The sequence below is a fragment of the Arvicola amphibius genome, chromosome 13 (assembly GCF_903992535.2).
Source record: "Arvicola amphibius chromosome 13, mArvAmp1.2, whole genome shotgun sequence".
NCBI lineage: Eukaryota > Metazoa > Chordata > Mammalia > Rodentia > Cricetidae > Arvicola > Arvicola amphibius.
This window is the reverse complement of record NC_052059.1, coordinates 56382955-56405745: the sequence shown is the minus strand read 5'-3', so window position 1 is coordinate 56405745 and position 22791 is coordinate 56382955. Positions and strand designations below refer to the sequence as shown.

Sequence of the window (22791 nt, the reverse complement as noted above, 5' to 3'; positions counted from 1 at the left end):
GCCTCCCGAGTGCTGGGATTAAAGGCGTGCGCCACCACCGCCCGGCCTGATGTACTCTTAAATCCCATCAAAAGCTGGAGTTGAAGAAACAACTGAGCCAAATACTTTTTAATTGTTAGTATTTCTTGATCAGTACCTGAGTCAAACATCCTGTCATGAATACTTTATATACCAGGTAGCACTCAATTTCCCAAATTGGTCCTGTATTACATTTGCATCCCATAAATCGGAAGTAATCATGATGAGCTAGCTCTTAAATTAGTCTTATAACTACTGCCGTAACGTAGTCTGAACATTGCCATATCTCTCTTTGATAACCATGACTAGACCAGGAGGCAGTCTCCCACTTCCAATAAGCACTCTAATCATGGTAATCAGGGAAAGTGCTGTGATGTGTGACTTATCCCCCATTCAGACCTTACAGTAGCACCCCCATCTCCTGCAGCGCAAAGGTGTCTTACAAGACCTATAGACTGTACCTCTTTCCTCCTCACTTACCACAAGTCATCTCTTATAAAACCCACTCCACTCCAGCATCTTGGCTGCTGTGCAAGAACACCAGGAATGACTGGTCTTTGCATTAGCTATTTTATTTTACTTTATTTTTGCTCTGCCTAGAATGCTCTTACCCTGGGCACCTTCAAGACTCCCTGACCAACCTCAGTCCTTGCTCAGAAATCATCTACACAAAGGCCACGTGGATCGCACTGCTTAGGACTGTATCAGCCCCGGCGGAGTCTGAGCTTCAGCTGCCCGCCCTACTTGGCTTCTCTCCCACAACGCTTTCTGTCCCCAGCACATCCCATCACTGTTGAGTTGCTCTCCCTTACTAAGAACTCTAAAAGTGGAGGGACTTTGCCTGTTTTGTTCAAGAATATATCCCATTGGCCCACAAAGTGCTCAACCTATGAAGATACTTGATTCATTCTTAAATGACAGTTTCTTCAGAAATATGGACTACATTTTTAGTGAAGCAAAGGTTGTTTCTCCCATAAACCAATTTTACACTAACTCTTTAGATTAAAAAAAAACTGGCTATTACATTTTCTTCCCCTCCCCCCTCCCGAAACAGAGCTTCTCCATGTAACAGCCCTGGCTGTCCTAGAACTAGCTCTTGTAGACCTGGCTGGCCTCCAACTCACAGGCCTACCTTTGCCTCCTTAGCCCTGAGATTAAAAGCATACACCACCACCACTCAGTTTATATATATATATATATATTTTTTTAACACTCCTCAAATTTGTGCTCTCAAATATGAAAATGATTTGCTCCCACGGATAGCTGGGACATATAGAAACTGAAAACGCACTTTTAATTCAAGGGAAATGTTTCTAACGACACTTACTGCAAGAATTAGGACAAAGCAGCCACGGCAGAGCTCTGAAATGAACAGTCCCAGAAATAACATTCACCAGGATATGTACCAAACAAAATAACAAAATCTAATCACAACCGTTACCTCAAAAGAAAGAAACCTTTGCTTAAGAATTCTGTTATTTAGCGCAAACAAGAGAATGTACCAATAAAGGAAATAAGGCCCCAAACATTTCCTTGGTATCAGCTTACTATCCAAACTTTAAAGAAAACAGAAAACCATATCTTCTATTGCAGAGCTTTAAATGCCCACACACGTTTGCATTAAGAAACAAAAGTGGGACAAAACCGTGAATAACTACAAAAACCAACTGATGCCGTTGTCATCCCTACAATCTCTACCGGCAACTAAGACTGAAAGATAATGAAAGAAAATGTAAAACCATTTCCAAATCTACTTCTAAGACTACAATTAATTCAGATTTACCCTCTTTAATTTCATCATCAATAATTGATGAAAACATTGCCATATTAATAGGAAGACAAAGTGAATCCTCTCAGAGGCACTCTTGCTGTCTTGTAAATGCTGGTGATCGGGCTCTCAAGTTTCACATATTCAGGATAACTCTTTTTATAATACAATAATGACAGTTTTAAGAAGCCACGAACACAGTTTCCATATGCATAGTCAAAGTATTCTTGCTAAGGCTCATCTGGTTTCTAGGAACTGTTTTTCCCTCCTGCAGGGTGCCTAAACAAACATCATTACTGCTTACTGATAGACAAACACTGTGTTCTTAGTAAATTAGAATGAATGCCACTTCCAAGTGTCATATTCAGAATCATTTTACATTTGTTCTTTTCAGTACTAGATAACCCTGAATCCCTGCCAGCAGGCCCTTGCCTTCCTTATGTCTCGAGGCTTCTCCAAGTTCTCATTTCTTTCATGTATCCAGTTTGCAGCGTGCCTACCCCTCCAGTCATCTACCCATCAACTCAGAGTTTATGAGACAGCATAAATTACAAGAGCGCAGCTATAGAGTTCATATTACCTAATCACAGAATCTGTTCTGCTGTACCCTGGGATGGAAGAAGCCTTTTCTCCTGGAGATCCCAAAATTTGAAGTGTTGTATTAATGTCAACTTCAGATGAATGCTTAATGGAATATTCCATTATTTCTGGAGGTATTAGCGGAGTCTCTCCCTGAGTATCATCAGCTAAGAGGTAGCCTTCAGTTTAAAAAAAATTAAAAATGAACACTTAACAAATCTATTTACCAAATTGCACTATAAATGCTTTCAGTTTTGATTTATATACATCACATAAGTTGATGTAAGAGTAAATTATGTTAACTTGTTAATTTCAAGATGAGGTGCAGAAACTGTCAATTTCTCAGAAAATGAAAACCCTCAAAAGTACAGCAAAGGTAAAGGACAATGTTTTAGTCATCAATCTCATAATGCATGGTGACATGTAGGCTTTGAAAACTTGAGTAATTTATTCTGTCAAATTAATAGGAATTCTGCTATTGTATCAGGACTCTATTCATACATAACTATTTAAAAGTCAAGTTTTTTTCCCCTTGATTACAATATAGAAACATTAATTAGGTCTAGTGGTCAAGGAAAAGACCCTAAAAGTCAAACTGCCTAGATTTGCATTCTGGCTCCACAAATTACTGCAGTATGACCATTTCTTACACTTTCAGCTTCTCCATGTTAGTTGGGGGTGATGATGATGACGATTAGCACCACTCAGCAATACTAATTCAGTGGGCTACAATGAGATCCAAAGGAAACATTTATCATACAACAGGCCCTGAATGACAGCCAGTGGTTTTTAAATATATATATATATATCTATATCTATCTATCTATCTATCTATCTATCTATCTATCTATCTATCTATCTATCTATCTATCTATCTATATCTATTGCTATGTCAGTAGCAGCTGTATCTAAGTTTCATTTAACACTATGTATGAACTATATATATTTTATTATTGTTTGAGATTGGGTCTCCCTAGTAGCCCAAGCTGGCCTCAAATTCACAATCCTCCTATCTCAATCTCCCAAGTGTACTGAAATTACACATCCAGCTCTAAACTATTATACTTAATATATGAGGCTTCTTTTAGGGTTTAAATGGTTTCACTGGCAACTACATTTAAGAAGAAAGAAGTAACTAACCTGTAACTAAAATAAGCCAGTGAATATCTTCGTAGAGATCATCAAGCATTTTGTGGTCAATGGTGCTCGATCCAGGGGAAGCAAGTAACTGTTGCTGATGTCGTTGTAACTGACCATGGAGTCTTGTTACCCTTTCTTCTAATAAACTAAAAGAGGAAAGAAACAATAGCTTTATAAAGTTCAGAATAGGAAGGCTTAGGAAATTGATAACTTCCATATAACCAAATAACATAAACTAAGATGTTTACACAAAATATACTTATTCAAAAAATATTATGGCACACAACTGTTCAAGTGCACTAGAGGATTGTAATCTCTATTTTATGACATAGAATTAAATAAGACTTTACAAACAAGCAATGTTTATGAAAGGCAATCTGAAACTGGTTGTTCCAAGTCACTTCTCATGCCATGTTTTCCGTAATTCCTGTCATCTATGTTGTAGTACCTGAGCTGCAATTGTACTGCCAAAGAATGCAGTTATGACACGCTTTTGTCCACTGGATCCAGTGTGCTGGACACAGGGTGGGGGATGTTTAAAGCTCTCTAGGTCACTGTGAACAGAGAGCACTTCTCCATGGGGTTTCCGGGACTGTGCGTACCTTGTCAGAAGAGGCATACAGTGTTCGGCAGCAATTCTTCCTAGCATTCCTACACTGGCTAATTGATCAGAAAACTGGTCTCGATCATCTTCTTGAAGCTCACTTATTTCTTCTTCCTCACGAGAGGCCACACCATTGGCAGTCTATTTGGTGGAAGGAGGAGAAACAATGAGGAAATGCAGCACCATGTTCCACAAGGCATGTGTCTGTGGCTTCAGGAGGAGCTGGAGAGAGCGGCATGCATTTCCAGCTTTCTAGGACACCTTTCTAACCACGACAGAAGCCCCGGTGTCCATCAAAAGGATGAGGACAGCACTGAAGAGAAGGAAAGAAAAAATCCTCCCCATGCACACGGTAACATAGCTGGCTACAAAACCTACACTTCACCCCTTCTACTGGGGATTGCCATTTTTCATTAAAACAATTTGGTATCTTAAGATTCCCTAGACTTTTGAATATAGGATGTTATTAATATAGGATGTATTTAATATAAAAGACGTTACCAGGGACCTGGCAATACAGAAGTAACTAACTGGAAACATAAAAAGGTAATTACATGTAATAGCTCACATTTAAAGAACCCAGTAGATAAAACTAAGGAACTTTTCTCTCAGCAAATCTTTGAGGAAACCTATCCAAAATTTCTAGCATTTTCTATTGTCTAATATGATAGGGCCTATGGTGATTTTCCATTCCACCTTTCTTAAAACTTACCAAATTCCTTGTGCCATCTGGAGCAGCAAGGTGGCACTGAATATAGGAATTGAAAACTTGAACTGCATGCTGAGTAAAAAAACCTTTATGGAAATGCTTGTCATCTTGGACCAAAGTTAGCCAGGACTCCAGCAATTTATCATATGCTTCCATGTATACCATGTCATCCTTATCAAGCTAAAAGAAAAGAGCATTCATAAAACAAACGGGCCGTGCAAGAGTTATATAGCTATGCACAAAAACAATTTAAAAAATCATGCTAGAAGAAAAGTATCCCTAAGTAGCAAGCATTTATTAAGTTTTCTAAAATTTTACTAAATTACAAAAGAAATAATTATTTGGCAATATGAAATTAACGTTTAATTTAAAAGACTGATCAGTGCTTTAAGAAAAATGTATTTTCTAAATAAAAGTAATATTGACTATTTGAAAAGCTAAGAAAATTGCATATACACCACACATATGTTCTTCCAGTACTGGGATAGAAACTTGAGCCTCGTGTATGCCAGGCAAGCACTCCACCACTGGGCTACAAACGTCAAGCCCAACGTTTTCAAGTTAACTTCAAAACCAGTAAAAACAAACTGACCTAATCAGGTAGCTAAGAATTATATGGGAAAACGTCACAGAAGTTCCTTAACAAGAAGGAATTTATTTTAATAAAAAAGGACAGCTAATTCCACATACTAGGAAAGAATACAGTAAAAAAACAAACAAACAACAACAACAACAAAAAAAAACAATGGCCACTGACTCAACTCATACTATTAGAAACTGTAAAGCATTAGAGTTAGCTAGGTACTTTAAGAATATAAAGATGAAGCCAGGCCTGACTGAGCACACCTTTAATCCTGGCACCAGAAGGCGGATCTCTGTAAGTTCTTCCTTTTCATTAAAGTTCTTTACTACTAAGGAGAATATGTAATAAACTAGAAAACAGAATAAGCAGGTAAAACAAACAAACAAACAAACAGAAAAGAAGAAGCTAGACCTTTCCTCACCCATCCAGCTGAGCCTCTGCCCCCCAGGGGCACGCACACAACCATCCCACAGATTCGCCCGCTAAGACCACCATGCTGCAGACTGCCAGGGTCTTAACTAGTTCAGACAGTTATTAATTCATTTTCATTTCCCGTTTTTTCTTGTTCACGAATAGCTACTATTTCTCAGTTACACTTTCACACCAAAACTACACCACTAAGACAAAGAATTTTTCAAGAAATAGACAGACACACAAATAACAGACTACAGAGCTATTTGTGGTATAAAATCCCTCCCTAGATTGATCTAATATTCTGCTGAAGGACACCGTACTTAAAAAGCTGCAATGACCAGGAGGCGTGGATGAGTTGGAACCATAGCAGAAGATGCCAATGCAACTGAGAAGACACTGCCCCTGCACACGGAGGTATCGAGATGGCTCAGGCAATCAGGCTTCCTCTTACTTGCAGCAAAAAGCCACTGTAATACATGCAACGAAAGCACATGATACCAACCGCTTGTTGTTGTTGTTGTTTTAAAGAAATCCACATTGTCTGGCAGTGTCTCGGGTGAATATGATCAAAGTATGTTAAACACGTGTAAAAACTGTTCTGTTTTGTTAATATATACTACTTTTAAAAAGTCAGAAAAAAACAAAACAAAACAAATGAACAACAACAAACCAGTGCTAAAAAGCCAAAGCACAATATTGGTTATAAACAATGGGAGAGGAGCTCTGTTCCTCCTACATTTCATCAAACGCTGAGCTAAGCACAGGAATCCCGAAGTGAACAGGATACTTTCTTCCCATAGAAACAACTGCGGCTTGTTTGTATACTTAACAAGGCATGTGCTTTGCAGACATCATTTGTCAGGTCTTAGCAGTTTATCTTGCCAAAATAAACATGTCTAATAGGACTAAGGAGTAGCATCCCCCGAACTAGACTCAAAAAGAGAAATGCAGGACATTTTTAAAGATCAACTATCATTTTTCTAAGTGCATATTTAAGGTATGCATCAAAATGTAAAAGTAGTTTTTAAAAGTTAAGGCCTCATGTGCATATTATTAAAGGAATTCTTCACAATGCCTTTATTAAGCGCTGATATTAGAATGATCTCAAATAGAATGCACAAGTCCCTTACACACTGGATGGAGATTTAAAATAAAGACAGAGATTCTTGAAAAAAGAAAAACAAAAGCACAAAACTCTGGTTCTCTACGTGTACCAAAAAAGCAACTCGTCAGGCAAAGTGTGAGAAATCTGGTTGATAACAATTGGCAGCTGGATCTTCCAGTCTAATCCCAGAGAAGTGAAACCCAAGCTAGTGCTTTTTCATAATACCTTGGCTCTGCTCCATGGCCACTCTGGCCCAGACTCAGGAGCCTGGCCAGCAGCCTGGCTGGCAGCATGTGGACAGATGACTAAGGAGACCAATGTAGACACTATGTGCTCATGCTCTGAGCACTGTCAGGCCTACTGCCAGAGGCTTTGGAGGGGGCTTAGAGCTTATGGGACCTACTTGACCCCACTTTACTCTATTTGAATATGAAGAGGGAGTAGAAATGAAAACATGATTATTAGTACTTCTCTCTGCCTATAACTAGCCTGAAGGTGTAGAGAAGCATGGATATGAAGTGCTTCAAACACAGAAAAATGTACATTTATGCTTTGACAATTTTGAATATATAATTCTAAAAATAATGAAATGTTCTCTCAAATGAACGTCTGAAAAGACCTCTTTTGGTACAGAAAATCTGCTCTGGCCCATGTCTGACAATGAATGTAATTTCAGAGATTAAAGCTCAGCAGTATTATATGATTCCAAGTCAAGGACATTCTGAGATGAAGATTACAGGGACAATAAGAGTAGTAGGGCTGGACACAGTGGTATACATATTTAAATCCTACTACTTGGGAGGCAGAGGCAGAGAAATAGTTGGGGAGAGAAAAGTAGAGTGGAGAGAGGAAAGAGGGTGAAGAGGAGGGGGAAGAACAAAGATCGCCCAGTGGTTTCCACAGCCTAGTGTAGAAGGATAAACAGCTGAAGCACAGAGGATTTTTACAGCAGTCAAACGACCTTTACTCACTAAGTCACCTCACTAGTCCCTTATTTCTATTTTAGATGTTGTATTAAAAAAGAGCAACTAGAGCTGGATGGTGGTGGTGCACGCCTTTAAACCCTGCATTCGGGAAGCAGAATTCGGTTGATCTCTGTGAGTTCTAAGACAAACTGGTCAACATAGTGAGTTCCAGTATAGTCAGAACCTACATTTAGACCCTGATCATGAAATAAATAAATAAATAAATAAATAAATAAATAAATAAATAAATGAATGAATGTTTATATAAATCTAGTATAAGCTATTTGAAAGTATACAAATAGACATCATACTAAGTAAGGTAGTTACAAATTTTCTTATAATCGGCAAACAACTCCAAATCTATCCCTAATAGTAATGACACTATCCACAACCCACACCCCTGTGCTTTTCCCCATAGAGAGTAAATAACCAATACGACAGATCCAAATTTTTCCCATGAAATCAGAAAACAATATCTTCTTTTTTGAGAGAGGGTCTCTCTATGAAGCCCTGTAAGCTGTCCCGGATCTTAAGTAAACCAGGCTAGCCTAGATTTCCGAGACCCTCTGCCCCTGAGTTCTGGATACTGATATTTGCCTGGCTAGAAAACACTTTCTATTGAATATCAAACGTCTTTTACTTCCTTTATTCACCCCACCCCATTTTCAAAGTAATAAACAGTGAACTCAAGGCCTCAGGCATGGTGGGCAAGTGCTCATATACTGAGCTACACTACCGCCCTGACTAAACGGTCTACTGCTGTGAAGAGGCACCATGACCAACTCTTACAAAGACAGCGTTTAACTGAGGCTTGCTTCCAGTTTCAGAGGTTTGGACCATTATCATGGTGGGGAGCATGACAACATGCAGGCAAACATGATGCTACAGAAACAGCTGAGAGTTCTACATCTGAATCCACAGATAGCAGAAAGAGATAGCCACTGGGCCTGGCTTGTGCTTTTTAAAACCCTCAGCCTACCCCTAGTGACGTGCCTCCTAACCCCCCTGAAGTAGTGGCATTTAATGACTATGCACTTCAACACAAGAGCCTATGGGGGCTATTCTTATTCAAATTACCACACAGTCCCAGGCTATTTTCCTAAGTACGGTCACGTACATAAAAATATGCAATGAAATTGATGTGAACAATTAATTTCACATAGAATTTTATATTTAAGGATAACTTCTAAGGTGTCCTTAGACTTACTAAACTCCAGAATTTCCTATTTCCAGCCTATAAAAACTTTGAGAAAAGAAAAAGTCAATTACCACAGAAGACAGTAAGATAAAGTGCCAGGTACAGCAGTTGGGAAATCATTAGCAGCATCTACTTGTAGACACGATGAGAAGATCATTTAGCAGAAGCAAGTTATATAACAAAAGCCAAATCACAGGAGCAGGAGGGGAACAGGGAACCATACCCGCCCACAGATAAATATAGATGAGAAAGGGGCTCCATCCATACTATTTCTAAGTCCTGATAACCTCACACTTACCATCTTGCTGTCTTAACCTTCTGAGTGCTGAAATTACCAACATGAGCCATCATGCCAAACTTGGTATACTGTGTCTTAATCTGGGTGGGTGATACAGGGTCGTTCCCTCTATACAATCTTTATATTTAAACATGAAATGTAAACTTCATATGAGTAAAATAATTCAGTGTTTAAAACATATAGGTACTGGCACACCCCCATTCACAATGACACACCAAACAGTATTTGCATCACACAGTATAACACTAACGAACACATCAATAGAAAAAAAAAAGACTCATAGAACCATATTTTTATGTCATTAATCTGTTGTATTTAGATTCTTTTCTAGTGTGTATCACTTAAGTTAAATATGGCAACAATAACTGTTTTTTTTTTTTAAGACAGAGGGGTTAGAGAGATGGCTCAGCGGTTAAGAGCACTGGCTGCTTTCAATATCAATACCCACATGGCAGCTCACAACTGTCTGTAACGCTAGTTCCCAGAGATCTGACACCTCACACATACATATATGCAGACAAAACACCAATGCACATAAAATAAATAAAACGTTTTAAAATAGAACAATACCATATCAAAAAACATTGAGATGGTAAATAAGCTTTACTCTAAATGCCACAATACTTGCACAATAATACATTCTTGCAAGACTTAAAAATGACTATTTAAAACATTAAAATTAATATCCAAGCCAGAAGTCATTGCATTGTAAGATCTGTGATCCAAGTTGAGTTAAACAAAACAAGCAATTCTTTTTTGTTATTGTTTTTTTTTTTTGTTTGTTTGTTTCAAGATAGGAATTTTTCTGTGTAGCACTGGTTGTCCTGGAATCATGCCTCCTGAGTGTAGGATTAAAAACAGGCACCACCATACCCAGCTTTGCAAGGAATTCTTAAAATACTTTTAAATAATAATCTGTATCTAATATACAATAGCTAAGTTTTCTTCTAAATATTCTTATAGAGCCAAAATTTCATTATATTTGGGACGAGGTATTCTTCCAACATGCAAAGCATAAAAAATATCCCTGTGTCTCCCTACAATTCTGCAGGCTGAAGAGATGTAAGCACGATGAGTGTTGTCAGTGTGTACCTTCTTAGTTGTCAGTCACAGGGTGGGGAGGCTGCAGAAACTTCTCAGTCATCCACAACAGAAGGTCAAGCTATAGCACACAGCTAAATGCACCAACCCCACCTCCTAGAGCACTGCTGCTCTCTGCTCCCTATTTTAAAGGGGACTTTAAAGAGTCCCTTTTTGAGACTTGCTCTCATTGACTAAAGGCTGGCCTCACACAGGCATTTTTCCCTCAGAAAGAAGCCAGGTATGGTACAATACAGTCTGTTACTTCAAGAGGTAGAGGCAGGAAACACAGAATGAGACCCTATGCTACATACCCAGACCCTCTCAAAATTCATCCCGTCCCACCACAAAACAGACAAACCAGGAGAAAAAAAAGCATCACAAAAAAACCTGTCACCCTGATTTTGCCAAGAAGAAAACATACTAAACGAAGTTGAAAAAGTAACCCAAAGGTCATCCTAAGCAGTCTGTGTTTATGATCACTCAGCATGTGACCACTGTCCCCTCCAAATGTATCATCACTTCACACCATGTGAACTCCTAAGCTGTTTATTTAAATGCTCAATTTTTCCAACATTTCCTTAAAATATGATTTGATTTCCAGCTCAGAACAACAACTATGCACTGTGAACTGGCACTACAACTACCTGGTAGTCAAAAGAACAAAGGTGACAGGAGGAAGAGCCCTCTGGTAACCCTACATCAGTCTGTCCTGGCTGGGTTTGCTCTCGACCTTCAGTTATTAGCTGAAGAATCCCCAGCATGTACAAGATGACCAAACATGAAGATTTAACTGCCATTTTGGGAAATCTGTTTAGCAATCATTCAAGTCACACGACAGGGTCATACTCCAACCTTCAACCTTCCCAGGCCTCCTAATGTACCCTCCACAACTGCTGTAGAGCTTCGGCTTTTCTTTCTGTCCTATAAAACTGGTAGTCAGCTCCTTTAAAAATAACTGTTAAATACAAACAGCTAAACTGAGAGAATTAAAAGACACAAACAGCCACTCTCTTCAATGAAACCTATTAGGTGCATCCTAACTTTAAGCACAGCATGTCTTTGCAGGAGGAAAGCTGAAGAAATATCTGTTTCTCCTAAAGTGGATCTATATCATCTTAGATTCCTACTCTCCTACACCCAATTTTGACAGAAAGCCTCTTGCTCAAAATAAATAAATCTCAAAGATAAAAATTTCAAGCCAAAAATATTACATATTTTCTAGCCAGTCTGCTAAATGTAAGAACCCCTTTAGAGAAGCTGAAGGTAGCTGTATGTCTAAACAGATGACTAACATGCTAAATCCTGACTCCATCTCACTCCACAGAGAAAAACCAGGAGGGGAACACAATGAAGTATGTTACCTGAAACCACATTTCAGTCCGAGCCTGTCAAAGAGCTTTGACTAAAGCTGAGACACTTAACTTCAACATGGACTTTCATATTTAGAACAGAAATTACCATCCTGAAAAATGCAAAATCTCACGTATGATGTCTAAGAACTTCTACTCATCTAATATATAATTTTCCATCACAAACCTCTCATTAAATCCTAAAAGAGCCTAATTACATAAACACAATCATTCCCAGATTCTTTGAATACGTTGGAAGCTTTACAAACTGCCAAACATTGCCAGAGTAAGATGTAAACTCAGAATTAAACATGAAATTCTAAGAGGCATCTACTCAAAGTATTTTCTCTATTAAAATTGTTTTTTTTAAAAAACCTCCTTTCAATTTATAACAAGAAAAATCAATTCCAATCATCAAGTCACTACCATGTACAAATAAGTCAATTGTTTCCAGTGATTACTCAAGTTATTAGTAACTGTTACAAAGCAGCCGTGTTGTCAAGGTGTGTATTTCCTTAAGTTAAAAATAAAAACTGGAAAGCACCTGAAAATTTGTACTTGTCCCAAAAAAATCATTCGCATTACCAGTCTTAATTTGAATGTAAATTAGGGCTTACCAAAACACAATTTTAAATAATACACATCACATACTTTCCAAATAAGTCCTAAATAAAAATATCAAAATAACATAGATAAAATTTAATTTACACATAATTACATCCAACCATGAAGTTATTTAGCAGTATTTGGTATACTTGTTAAACACTGTTAAACATGGGCTAATCAGTATAATTTAACAAAAACATTGCATTCTAATTATCTCAAAATTATAATTTCCAAGACTAATTTAAATCTACAGAAATTTAGGTCATTTTTCCACATACACTGCCACTAATTTACATATAAAATGTAACTTTCACAGTAGCTACTAGTACTCAATAACAATAAATGTCATGAGACAATGTTCTACAGGTAGCACAAATTTCCTAGGACAGCAGACACAGACAGATCTGAGCACGGTCACTCACCACTTCTTCTAATGCAGCACTTCGCCCAAAGGAACAAGTGAGATGTGTGAGGCAGTTCACAAAGGAGGAGAAAAGTTCGCTGGGGATGGCAGTTAAGACATTCCGAGGGAACACAGTTATCAGATTGCTGATAATGCTGGAGATTCCCACAGCTTCAGAATCTTCTATCTCAATTCTACAAACCAAATCATGAGGATTATTTAGCAGTACAAGATAAGCTCTATTTCCAAACACAAAAATATTATCATCATTCACTTGTAAAGGCATGTGCCTGTATTAATTTCGAATAGACATACAACTCTACTTCAAAACAAAGAACAGAAAAAGCCTTAGTTTCTTTTTTCCTCAATATGAAATACCAGAGGAAAAGGGAAGGTTCCCTCTTCCGTTCAAAAGAACGAGCATACCTACCCATTGATAGTGTTCAGCAATCCCTCAATGAAGTGTGCTAGATAATCAACCTGGGATCCTTCATCGGGAAAGATGGGTCCGTGTAGAGAAGCTAACTGGGCAAGGCACTGCAGAGAATCCTGTGCCATATCTGAATCTTCTCTGATTTTTCGGTGTACCTGTTAGAAAGAATCACTAATCCATAAAAACAAATTCTTCTTTTGTAGGGGTCACGTGCAAACCATGTCGAATGAGGTAAGAGAAAAATTCACTGTAGCAGGACATTTCTAGAAAATTAACTCCTCAGTTACACGAAACCTGAAAATCGTCCTTCAGTCCAACAGACATTATAGGTCATGACTTGAAACATATTAATAAAATTTTTACTTGAGGGCTACCTGCATTTTAAAAATTGAACTATCTCCGGCATATTATGACAAGGAGAGAAGACAGATGCTAGCCAGTCAGACATACTGCTTCTGCTAAAAACAGCAACGACGACAGTCATCTGTATTATGCTAACTATGCCTCACCACAGCTTCTTGCTAAAGTTAGCAGACAAGTTCAACCCAGTATATAGATGCTGCCTTAGCGGAAGCAAACACTTGCACACTTTGAAAACCAACAAATGTACCTATCACCCATCCTAAATATCACCTACATGACATGGAGCAGATGCTTAAATTCTGAGACCGTTTGATCTTTTTTAATTTCATTTTATCCCACACCACTGCTATTGATACTACATGTTAAAATAAAATTTGTATTTAATACATAAGTCTACTTAAGTGTGCAACTAGACCTTACTTCAATGATGTAATACTGATACCTACTACAGTGTTTTATCTAAAGTTCTCAGAATATTGCTTCTTAACTTCAGCATTACTAAATTTTCAGACATTAAATATTTCATTTCTATGTTCTGATAGTAACATGGAACAGGAAATGCCAAGAAGAAATTATAAAGCAGCTATTCATCTTCATGCACGATACTGACTGGCCATTCGCTATTTCGCACCAGCATTCAACGAAAGCACTCTAGGCCTCCTCTCTCTTTTATGAAGCATGTACTCTATATTTGTTTCAGGTTATGCTGGTTTTGACTCTATCAATCATTTATAAATTACTTGACACCAGGATGTTTTCCTTGTTTTTTAAAATGCATTCACTAGTACAGTATGGGACACGGTGAACAGAGTAAATCCTTGTTAACTGATTCCACTAACCTTAGCCTCTTGGCTTCTTAAGATCAAGTAAAGAAATTTAAACCAGTATAACAGCTCTAAAAGTTACAGTTAAATGACTTACTTGATTGTTTATTTTTAATTTAGGGCTCCTCACTACAATGACAGAGTTGAGTATGACCATATTATATACTGAACCTAAAATATTTACTGTGGTCCCTGGTAATATGAAGAAAGGGTTTTCCAATCCCTGGACTGAAACAAAAACACTTCAACCTATATACCAATGTAATTTAAGCTTTACCAAGTATAACACACAAAATTGTATGCATGTCTTGGTTGCATACTCTTGACTACATTCTTTTTTTTTTTTTTGGTTTTTTTCGAGACAGGGTTTCATTCTTTTATCTTAAAAGCACAATTCTGTGCTGTTATCCTTTGAATCTTAACCTGGTAATCAAAATTCACGGAGATGCCTAGGGCCAGATTCTACCAACAGTAGAAACAGTGCAGGATGGGACAAGAGAAACGTGTTACATAATTTGCTCCACACAGGAATCAGATGACCATTCATTCTTGGACGAGAGATGACATCACAAAAGAAAAAAATGTGCTTAATGAGAGCGCTAGTGTTGGCAATCTCAAAACAAATCAAAAAACTGTTCTGGGAACAAGGATTAATTTGTTTTCTGAAATAGGAGTCATATAAAACACATGTTAAACAAGTAATTCTTGTGATACATAGATTCATGGTCTACTGATTTTAGCACGAGAAAGCATTCCCTTCATAAGTGAACATGTATTTCAATCTAAATGGTATCATACAATTAAAAACAGATTACCACCTCTGCAGAGAAGAGTCAAGGGGAGGAGAGATGGATATCCATGGAGGCAAACGGAGAGGCCATTCACCAAATAAGCATAAAAGGCAAAAGTTAGCAAGAAAGACAGACCTCTGCTGAAGTATGTTTAAACATTAGATGCCAGTGTGCCATTCACACTGAAACACCCAGGAAACATGCAGATTATGAGGTTTAGAAAGTGTGGAGTGTTCTGTGCTAAATGCAAACCGAAAAATCATAGGTGAAGTGGTGCCTGGCATGCTATGTGTGGAAAATAGCAAAGCAGAGAGCTAAGAATGGCAATATTCAGAGAGCAATGTACCAGAATCCTAATCAGAAAAGTTCTCCCAGAAGAGTAGGAAGAAAAGAAAAACTAACAAGTTTGTAAACTTCTGAAGAGCAGACTGTAATCAAAATCACTTAAATTTCAGATACGGTCAATAAGTTTAAGTCTCACTCCTGTATATTTATCTACAGAAATCTAGCATAATAATGATATCTAATGAAAAAAGAGATTAAATTTGGTAATTAATCCATAAGTAAAGCTAAATTTAGCAAAACTCAAATTAAGTCATGTTTTTTGCCACAAATTAAAATTGTTTATAAATTGCTTAAATACAAATAGCTACACTATTTAAATACAAATACAAATACTTAAATACAAATAGCTACTAAAATGACATAGTAGCAAAGGGTTAACTTTTGAATTCAAAGTTATTTGTATGTGATAGTTCACAGCTGACAGGAACAGCTGTCTGGTTTGTCTCGACAGCTGTTCAGACCGAGTCGAGTTGTTTGCAGCATTGCCAGCAAGTTTTTCACCTTTTCACAACTGCTGGAGTGGGACCTACTTTCTGTCGAGCAAATAAAAAGAAGTGAACTTGGACTCATATCAAAACAATTCCTGCCAGATGAGGCATCCCACAAAGTCCTTAAAATTTTATTGCAAGTTTTTATTGCAAGTACTGTTTGATCTTGCTCATGTTTTTAGCTGTCTTTCCCTCTGATTTTAAAAAGAAAAATAGAAGATGACTAATGCTCAGAATAAACATTTCCATAGAAAACATCTTTTATGAAGGATAGAAAGGAGCCTTGGTGGCACAATACTTGTCAGGCACACACAAGACCCTGGGTGCAATCTCCAGAACTCCAAAACAAGCCACTATCGTAGAAAGTGTTTAGTATGCCTAAGGATGGACACTCTTTAGACATTTTAAAATATGTAACACAGCACTAAAATATTTTAAATAGTTCAATCACAAAAGGATAATTCATTCATACTTCAAATGCATGAACTGATAAGAAACTATAATAATTCAGACTAAACAAAACTGTCTTATTCTTTTCTTTCTGATTGTTTACCTAGATTGTACTGGTTTTTATTTTAAGTCACTGATCTAACTACATACCTGTTTTGTAACTGCAAATTAGCTCCCAACACACACATATATATATTCCAAAACTCACTGGCACATTTGGGAATATACTGTTTGCTTCTTGAAGCAAGATGACACTAAGAGGCCTGTTTAAAGTTATAATTGAAATATTTAAGATAAATTGCTCTTAAATATTAACTTAGTTCAGGTCTTGTAATTATGAGTATAGTCCCCTAGGGGAACAGTTCTCAAAATGTAGCCCAGGGAACCTTCACTGTCTAAGCCACTGCAGACAGTGTCCACAAGTGCGCTAACACGGTTCTGCTCTTTCTTGTGTACTGCGTACATGCACACAGAGGCCTTTTCCCGAGATCACATGATTTAAGATACCAACTGAATGAAATATAAAACAGGAAAATCTGGTTGTCTTTTATTAAATCAGATGAGTAAAAATATGAAGCAAACAAAACCAAAACCCAGTTATTTTCATTATACTTGCTTTTAAAGTATTTGTTCACTGAAGTTATTTATATGATGATGTAATAGTTTCTTGTTGGTATTTTTAGTGAAATAAAATATTTTTTAAAGTTTTCAGTATGAATTTTCAGTTTTTTATTATAACAACATGTTATAGTTTAGTCAAAGACCAAAACTCATGCCATTATTGTCTTTTGCTTCTATCAGTTTGAATTTGTAATGTGATAACAGCTATATTATATAATAATAGTTATATAACCCACACAAATAAAAGCTAGTAGGGAATTCTAAATTTTAAGTGTAAAGGAGTCCTGTATTTACAAAGTCTAAGAAGGGATCTAAGCCCTTCAAGATGAGATAGTATTTGTACATTAATTAGCAAGATTTGTCATATGATTCTCCTTTACCAGGTGTGTTAATGAGAAGAAAAATCAACAGGGAAAAAAAAGAAATCTGTCATGTTTTACTTAAGAAAAACAAAGGCATTTCCTCTTCCCGTGTCCCCTCTTACCAGAGAAAAAGACTAGGACTTACTGTGAAGAAAAGTTCCATGACTCTGCTGTCCAGAAGAGTCTCCCGCCAGGACTCTGTTGGCTTCAACAGCACATTTTGTGAGGATTCGAACATAGCTATATAATGTCTGCCCAGTTATCTAGTGTCAAGGTCAACAACAATAACATTCTTACTTTGTCTAAACTATAAGTATACCCTAAATATAACAGCAGCCAGCCAGAAAGAATGCAATGGAAACAGTTTAAGCCTCTTCACATATGCTACATAATTCATGCATGAAGCTAAGGAATAAAAGGCATTAAGTGCTGAAAAAAAGAATGCTACAGGAATGTAAGATAACTGTTTAGTCATTATGTGTACCATGCCACAGGGATACAGAAACCTTGACAATCAGAGATCTTAATAGAGGCAACAGAAGAAAAAAACATGACTTAAAAGCAGACACCAGAAACCAAACGAAAAGAATCAATGTCTTCAAATTTGCCCCATCACTTTCCCCAATATCTTAAATAGTTAAAATCATATATACAAAATGTATCTCACATAGACGATAGGGAAATTCAGCAGTTTTCCAAAAGAAGTATGTTTACAGGAAAACAGGAGTAAAACACGAAAGAGTAACTATGCCTCATACTGGGGAAAACAATAGCACCACCCTGAGATCACAGTAGCCCAATATCAAGTCAAAACACAGAATTAAGTGGCTGACAGAAAACGGATGTTTACTTAAAATTCCCATAGTCTTGAAGGAGGCAAAGAGGCCTGGATCCCCAGGACTCACTAGACAGCCTGCTAGCCTACTTGGTAAGCTCCACACCAGTGAGAGACTCCATCTCAAAAACAATGACAGCCCCCAAGGAATGACTTCTGAAGTTGTCCTCTGTCCTCTACACAAACATACACACATACACATGTGCACCAATTTACATGAGCACGCACATGCACACACACACACACACACAAAACACTGAATAAACAAAAGTTCCCAGACTCAAACAGTATATAAGATGTTGAGGTATTCAATATCAAATATGCTTCAAATAGAATAAATTTTCTGTAAATAACTTAACCATCATATATATATATACATTTGTAGGTGTTGATGAACATAATTCACTCAACGGCATGGCCATAGTAACTGAAGCTTTAAGAAATGAGAGGCTGCCTACAATGGAGAAGGTAACTTCTGCCCCTTCCGTTGGAAACAAAGTCTGAACTTGGCAAAATTCTCATTCATGAGAAATCTTGACATAGGCATCTAAGATGACACTGTGCATAAATTCAGGCAAACATTTAAATGCTATCATTTCCTAAAACCCAACTCATTAATTTTAGGGAGAAATTATCTGCGGAAAAAAATTGAAGGCCCTAACAAGGCTTTGGAAACCATTTTTCAAAAGACGGGTAGAACATGCCTTTAATCCCAGCAGAGGCCAGAGGATCTGAGTTCAAAGTCAGCCTGATCTACAGAGAGAGTTTCAGGACTGCCAGGGCTAAACAGAGAAACCCTGTCTTGGAAAATAAAACAAAACAAGAATGTTTTTTGGGTTTTGCTGTCTGGTTGGTTGGTTGGTTTTTTGGCCTGAAGTGGGTGGAGAGGGCATTGAGTTGTCTTAAGAAAGAAAGTGACTGCTTCTTTCTGAAGTCATTCCCAAACTCCTGCAACTCTAGCAAAAGTGAAACCCTGAACCGGCTCATTTAGCCTTTCCCTCTTCCTTTATCTGCCCCCTTGTGGGCAGAAAGAATGAAACCCCAAGGAAGGTAAAGAAAAAGCAGCCGAGAACTCAAGCCGAGTCCTCAAGGTAAAGTGAATTCATTACCTGGCAGGCACCAGTCTACATCAACACAGGACACTGGCTGAATGGCTGATTACCTTTAGAAAAACAAACTGAAAGATTTACTGATGACATTATCATATATTTCAAAGAATCTGACAGCTATTCTCTTTATAAGTCTTTGAAATTCACAGCAAAGGAGGTAAGGGATCTTTCGTCTTCAGAACAGATGGATCACCTGGGAAAAGAAACAAAGGCTCTATACCTCAAAACAGAAAACCAATCCATTTATCTTTTTCTAGCTTTAATGTCACTTTATTAAAGGTAAATTTTTATTATGTGAAAGGTCAGTATGAAATACAATTATTAACCACAATATGACCTGAAATGGTATGATGTGTATAGTATAGAGATTACATGACACTGGGAGGGGAACATATACACACAGATCTAGATCATATCAAAATAATGTAAAGAACTAAGACAATTCAATTTTTATTTGTAATTCTCAAATATTGTTGTAATTGAAGATATTTCAAATGCTATTTCAACCCTCAAGTAATTATTAATGTAGAATATGGCTTTTTTTGGGGGGGATTCGAGACAGGGTTTGTCTGTAGCTTTGGAGCCTGTCCTGGAACTTGCTGTAGTAGACCAGGCTGGCCTTGAACTTACAGACGTCCACCTGCCTCTCGAGTGCTGGGATTAAAGGTGTACACCACCACTGCCTGGCTAGAGTATGTTTTTAAAAAAGAAAAACAGATAAATATCACCACGGTCAGAACTCAGAAATCTAATCTAACTGAGCTGAGGTGCTAAAACACAATCTTCTAAACTGAGTCATCTTAGTCCCTTGGAAAACCAGCCAGCTACATGTAAATTCTACTGTAGCCTGGAGCAGAATCAACATTCCCTGCCCCTCTCCACAAAAAGCCTCTCAATGTTTGACAGAGGGAAGCTCACAAAGTTCTGAGAAATGAAAAGCACATCCACACCACCTGCCCTATTCTGTAACTACAGGACCAAGTCAAACACACACCAGGCCAAGAGCCAGAGGACAAGCTTAGTCACCCCTACTAATGACTCTCACCAGCTAATCCTATTAAGTCTTCTGCGTCAAGTTCTTGAACAGACTGCTCTCAGAAAATACATTTACCTCAACTACAGGGCAGGGTTGTAGTTTGGAAATACTGTGAAAATATATGGGTACTTACATCTGCAAAGAAGTTCTTAGGTATTTACTAACACCTTCAGTAAGGGTATTATATTGTGATAATGAAAGAAAGAAAAAATGCGGGGATGTGGTTCAGTTGGCGATCATTCTGCATGCACGCAGACTTGGGTTCAACCTCCAATACTCCATAAACTGAGAGCACATGCCTATAATCCCAGCTGTAGGCAGACACAGTACTGATGAAGACACAGGACATGGAAGAGCCAGTATATTCTTGTACATTCCAAGGGTAACACAAAATGGTCCAGCTGCTATAGGAAACAATGCAGTAGATGCTCAAAATAATGAAGGTAGAGTTCCTACAGAACCCGGATCAAGATTGATAACAAACCAGGAGGGGCACATAGGAGGTAAGTACAGAAAGATCAGGAGTTTAAGGCCATCCTTGGCTACACAAAGACCCCGTTTCAAAAGAAACCAAATTAGCAAAAACATCAGAATAATCACATCAAAGACCCCAATACCTTAGACCACAGGAAATGGCAAAGCTTTCTCTGCTGTGTGAGTTAGAATGCAGAGGTCTTTAAGGATTCATTTTAGGAATCAATAAACCCAAACTTTGCACGCACACAGAGTCCTGATTTCATGACTCACTTGCCACTCAAACTTAGAGCGGGAAAGACATACATAACCCAGAGGCAGCTCTAGTCCCACCACCATCACTGTCCAAATTAAGCAACACCATACTCTAAGCTGCAAAGCACACTCCGTGACTGCCTTGCTGTGGCATTCACAGAGAACGACTGAACCAAAATAACCTAGGCTGCTCAGGGAATTAAGAATTCAGCAGACATAATTCCTTACATGTGTTAAATAATTTTAAATAAATCATTTTCTACTAAAAAGTATTATAGTTATAGCAGTTAAATCAGATTTGCCGAAACTGATGCCTCAAGTTCCCAATGACACACAAGCTTCAGTTTCTAAGATACCTCTGGCCCAAGTTTTTAAGTAGTTAAGCTAAGACTGTGAAAGCAAGTTCATTAGACTTTAAAAATTACTCATTCCATCCCTCTTGCTCTTTTACAAACTACACAAAGTACTATGAGCTCTGTGTGGGAAAGAAAGAGAACATAAACTGGCTTTGGATCCACCTTCCTTTCTCTGCCTCTGAGCACTTTCTCTGTTCCTGCGCTGCAAATGCCCCTCTGCGGCAGAACCCAGGGGCGAACAGGACACAGCATGGACAAGAAGAAACGCGGGCAGGAACAACATGTCCAGGAGTTACAAAACTAATCAGAATCTTCTGAACAACTGTACAGGTTACAGTCTGCAAAATTAACTGTGCCCAAAGACTAAAGAGTCTGCTTGTCAATGACTCCTTCCTCCCAATGACCCAGGTCAGAAATTCTGGTTTGTTTTTTTTTTTTTTTTCGGGTAGTTTTTTGTAATGTGGAAACACACCTGGAAAGGATAATGTAAACATAATTCCAAATACTAATTACTCATTTTACCTGCTTTCTTTCCAATGTGTCCTATCAGACAGCAACAGAAACATTAGTTGGTGTAAAACTAATTACTCAGAGAGGACAGAAGAAAATACTTCACAACCCAGCATTCCATCTGTATTTAAATATTCTATCAGATGCTGATTTCCACACAGTGTTCCTCCACTTTCGAACAGATTTAGGGCAGATCCAACCAGAATTTAATAAAACCCTGATTCATGAAGGCATGTGCCCCACACCACCAAGTGGCTTCCTACTTTCCTCACTACCTCAGCTGGGCCTGGGCTGTCTTAGCATCTGTGTCACGGGCCTACCACTGCAGCCTCGCACCTTTCCTAGATCTTTCCATCTCTCCAATCCTTCTTCCAGTCTGGCGGCAGTGTAGCTGATATGTTCTGACGATTATCTACACTCACCTTACTTCTTCACGCTGCAGACACGATCCGTCTCTAAGGTACAGCTTTGCCCTTCTCCCTCAAACAGATTCCCACAGGTTCAATTAACTGTAACAGATTTGAGGTGTATCTGAAAACAATTTCCCAGTTACCCTTGGGAATAGGTGCTGACTACCTTTATCTGACACACTCATCTTTTCTTCTCCATGCACTCAGCTGGTCTTCTCAGTCTCCTCGGCTTCTTTCTGTTTTCCAAGACCATGGCTTTCTGTAGCTCTTTGAAATTAAGGAAGCGGGTGGGATCAGTCCTGCAACG

General features: G+C 38.0%; 1 protein-coding gene across 2 annotated transcripts in view; it reads right to left on the bottom strand.

The window, feature by feature from the left end:
- The window catches only part of Xpo4 (exportin 4), an 88577-nt gene that overhangs the window by 22809 nt on the left and 42977 nt on the right, over nt 1–22791 (bottom strand). For both annotated transcript variants that reach the window (XM_038310139.1, XM_038310140.1), the window contains exons 7-13: nt 17645–17757; nt 13253–13410; nt 12842–13016; nt 4822–4998; nt 4108–4250; nt 3506–3651; nt 2367–2544 (exon numbers count right to left, since the gene is read on the bottom strand). In XM_038310139.1, the coding sequence (XP_038166067.1) occupies nt 2367–2544; nt 3506–3651; nt 4108–4250; nt 4822–4998; nt 12842–13016; nt 13253–13410; nt 17645–17757 (1090 nt within the window). The remainder of the gene's footprint in view (nt 1–2366; nt 2545–3505; nt 3652–4107; nt 4251–4821; nt 4999–12841; nt 13017–13252; nt 13411–17644; nt 17758–22791) is intronic.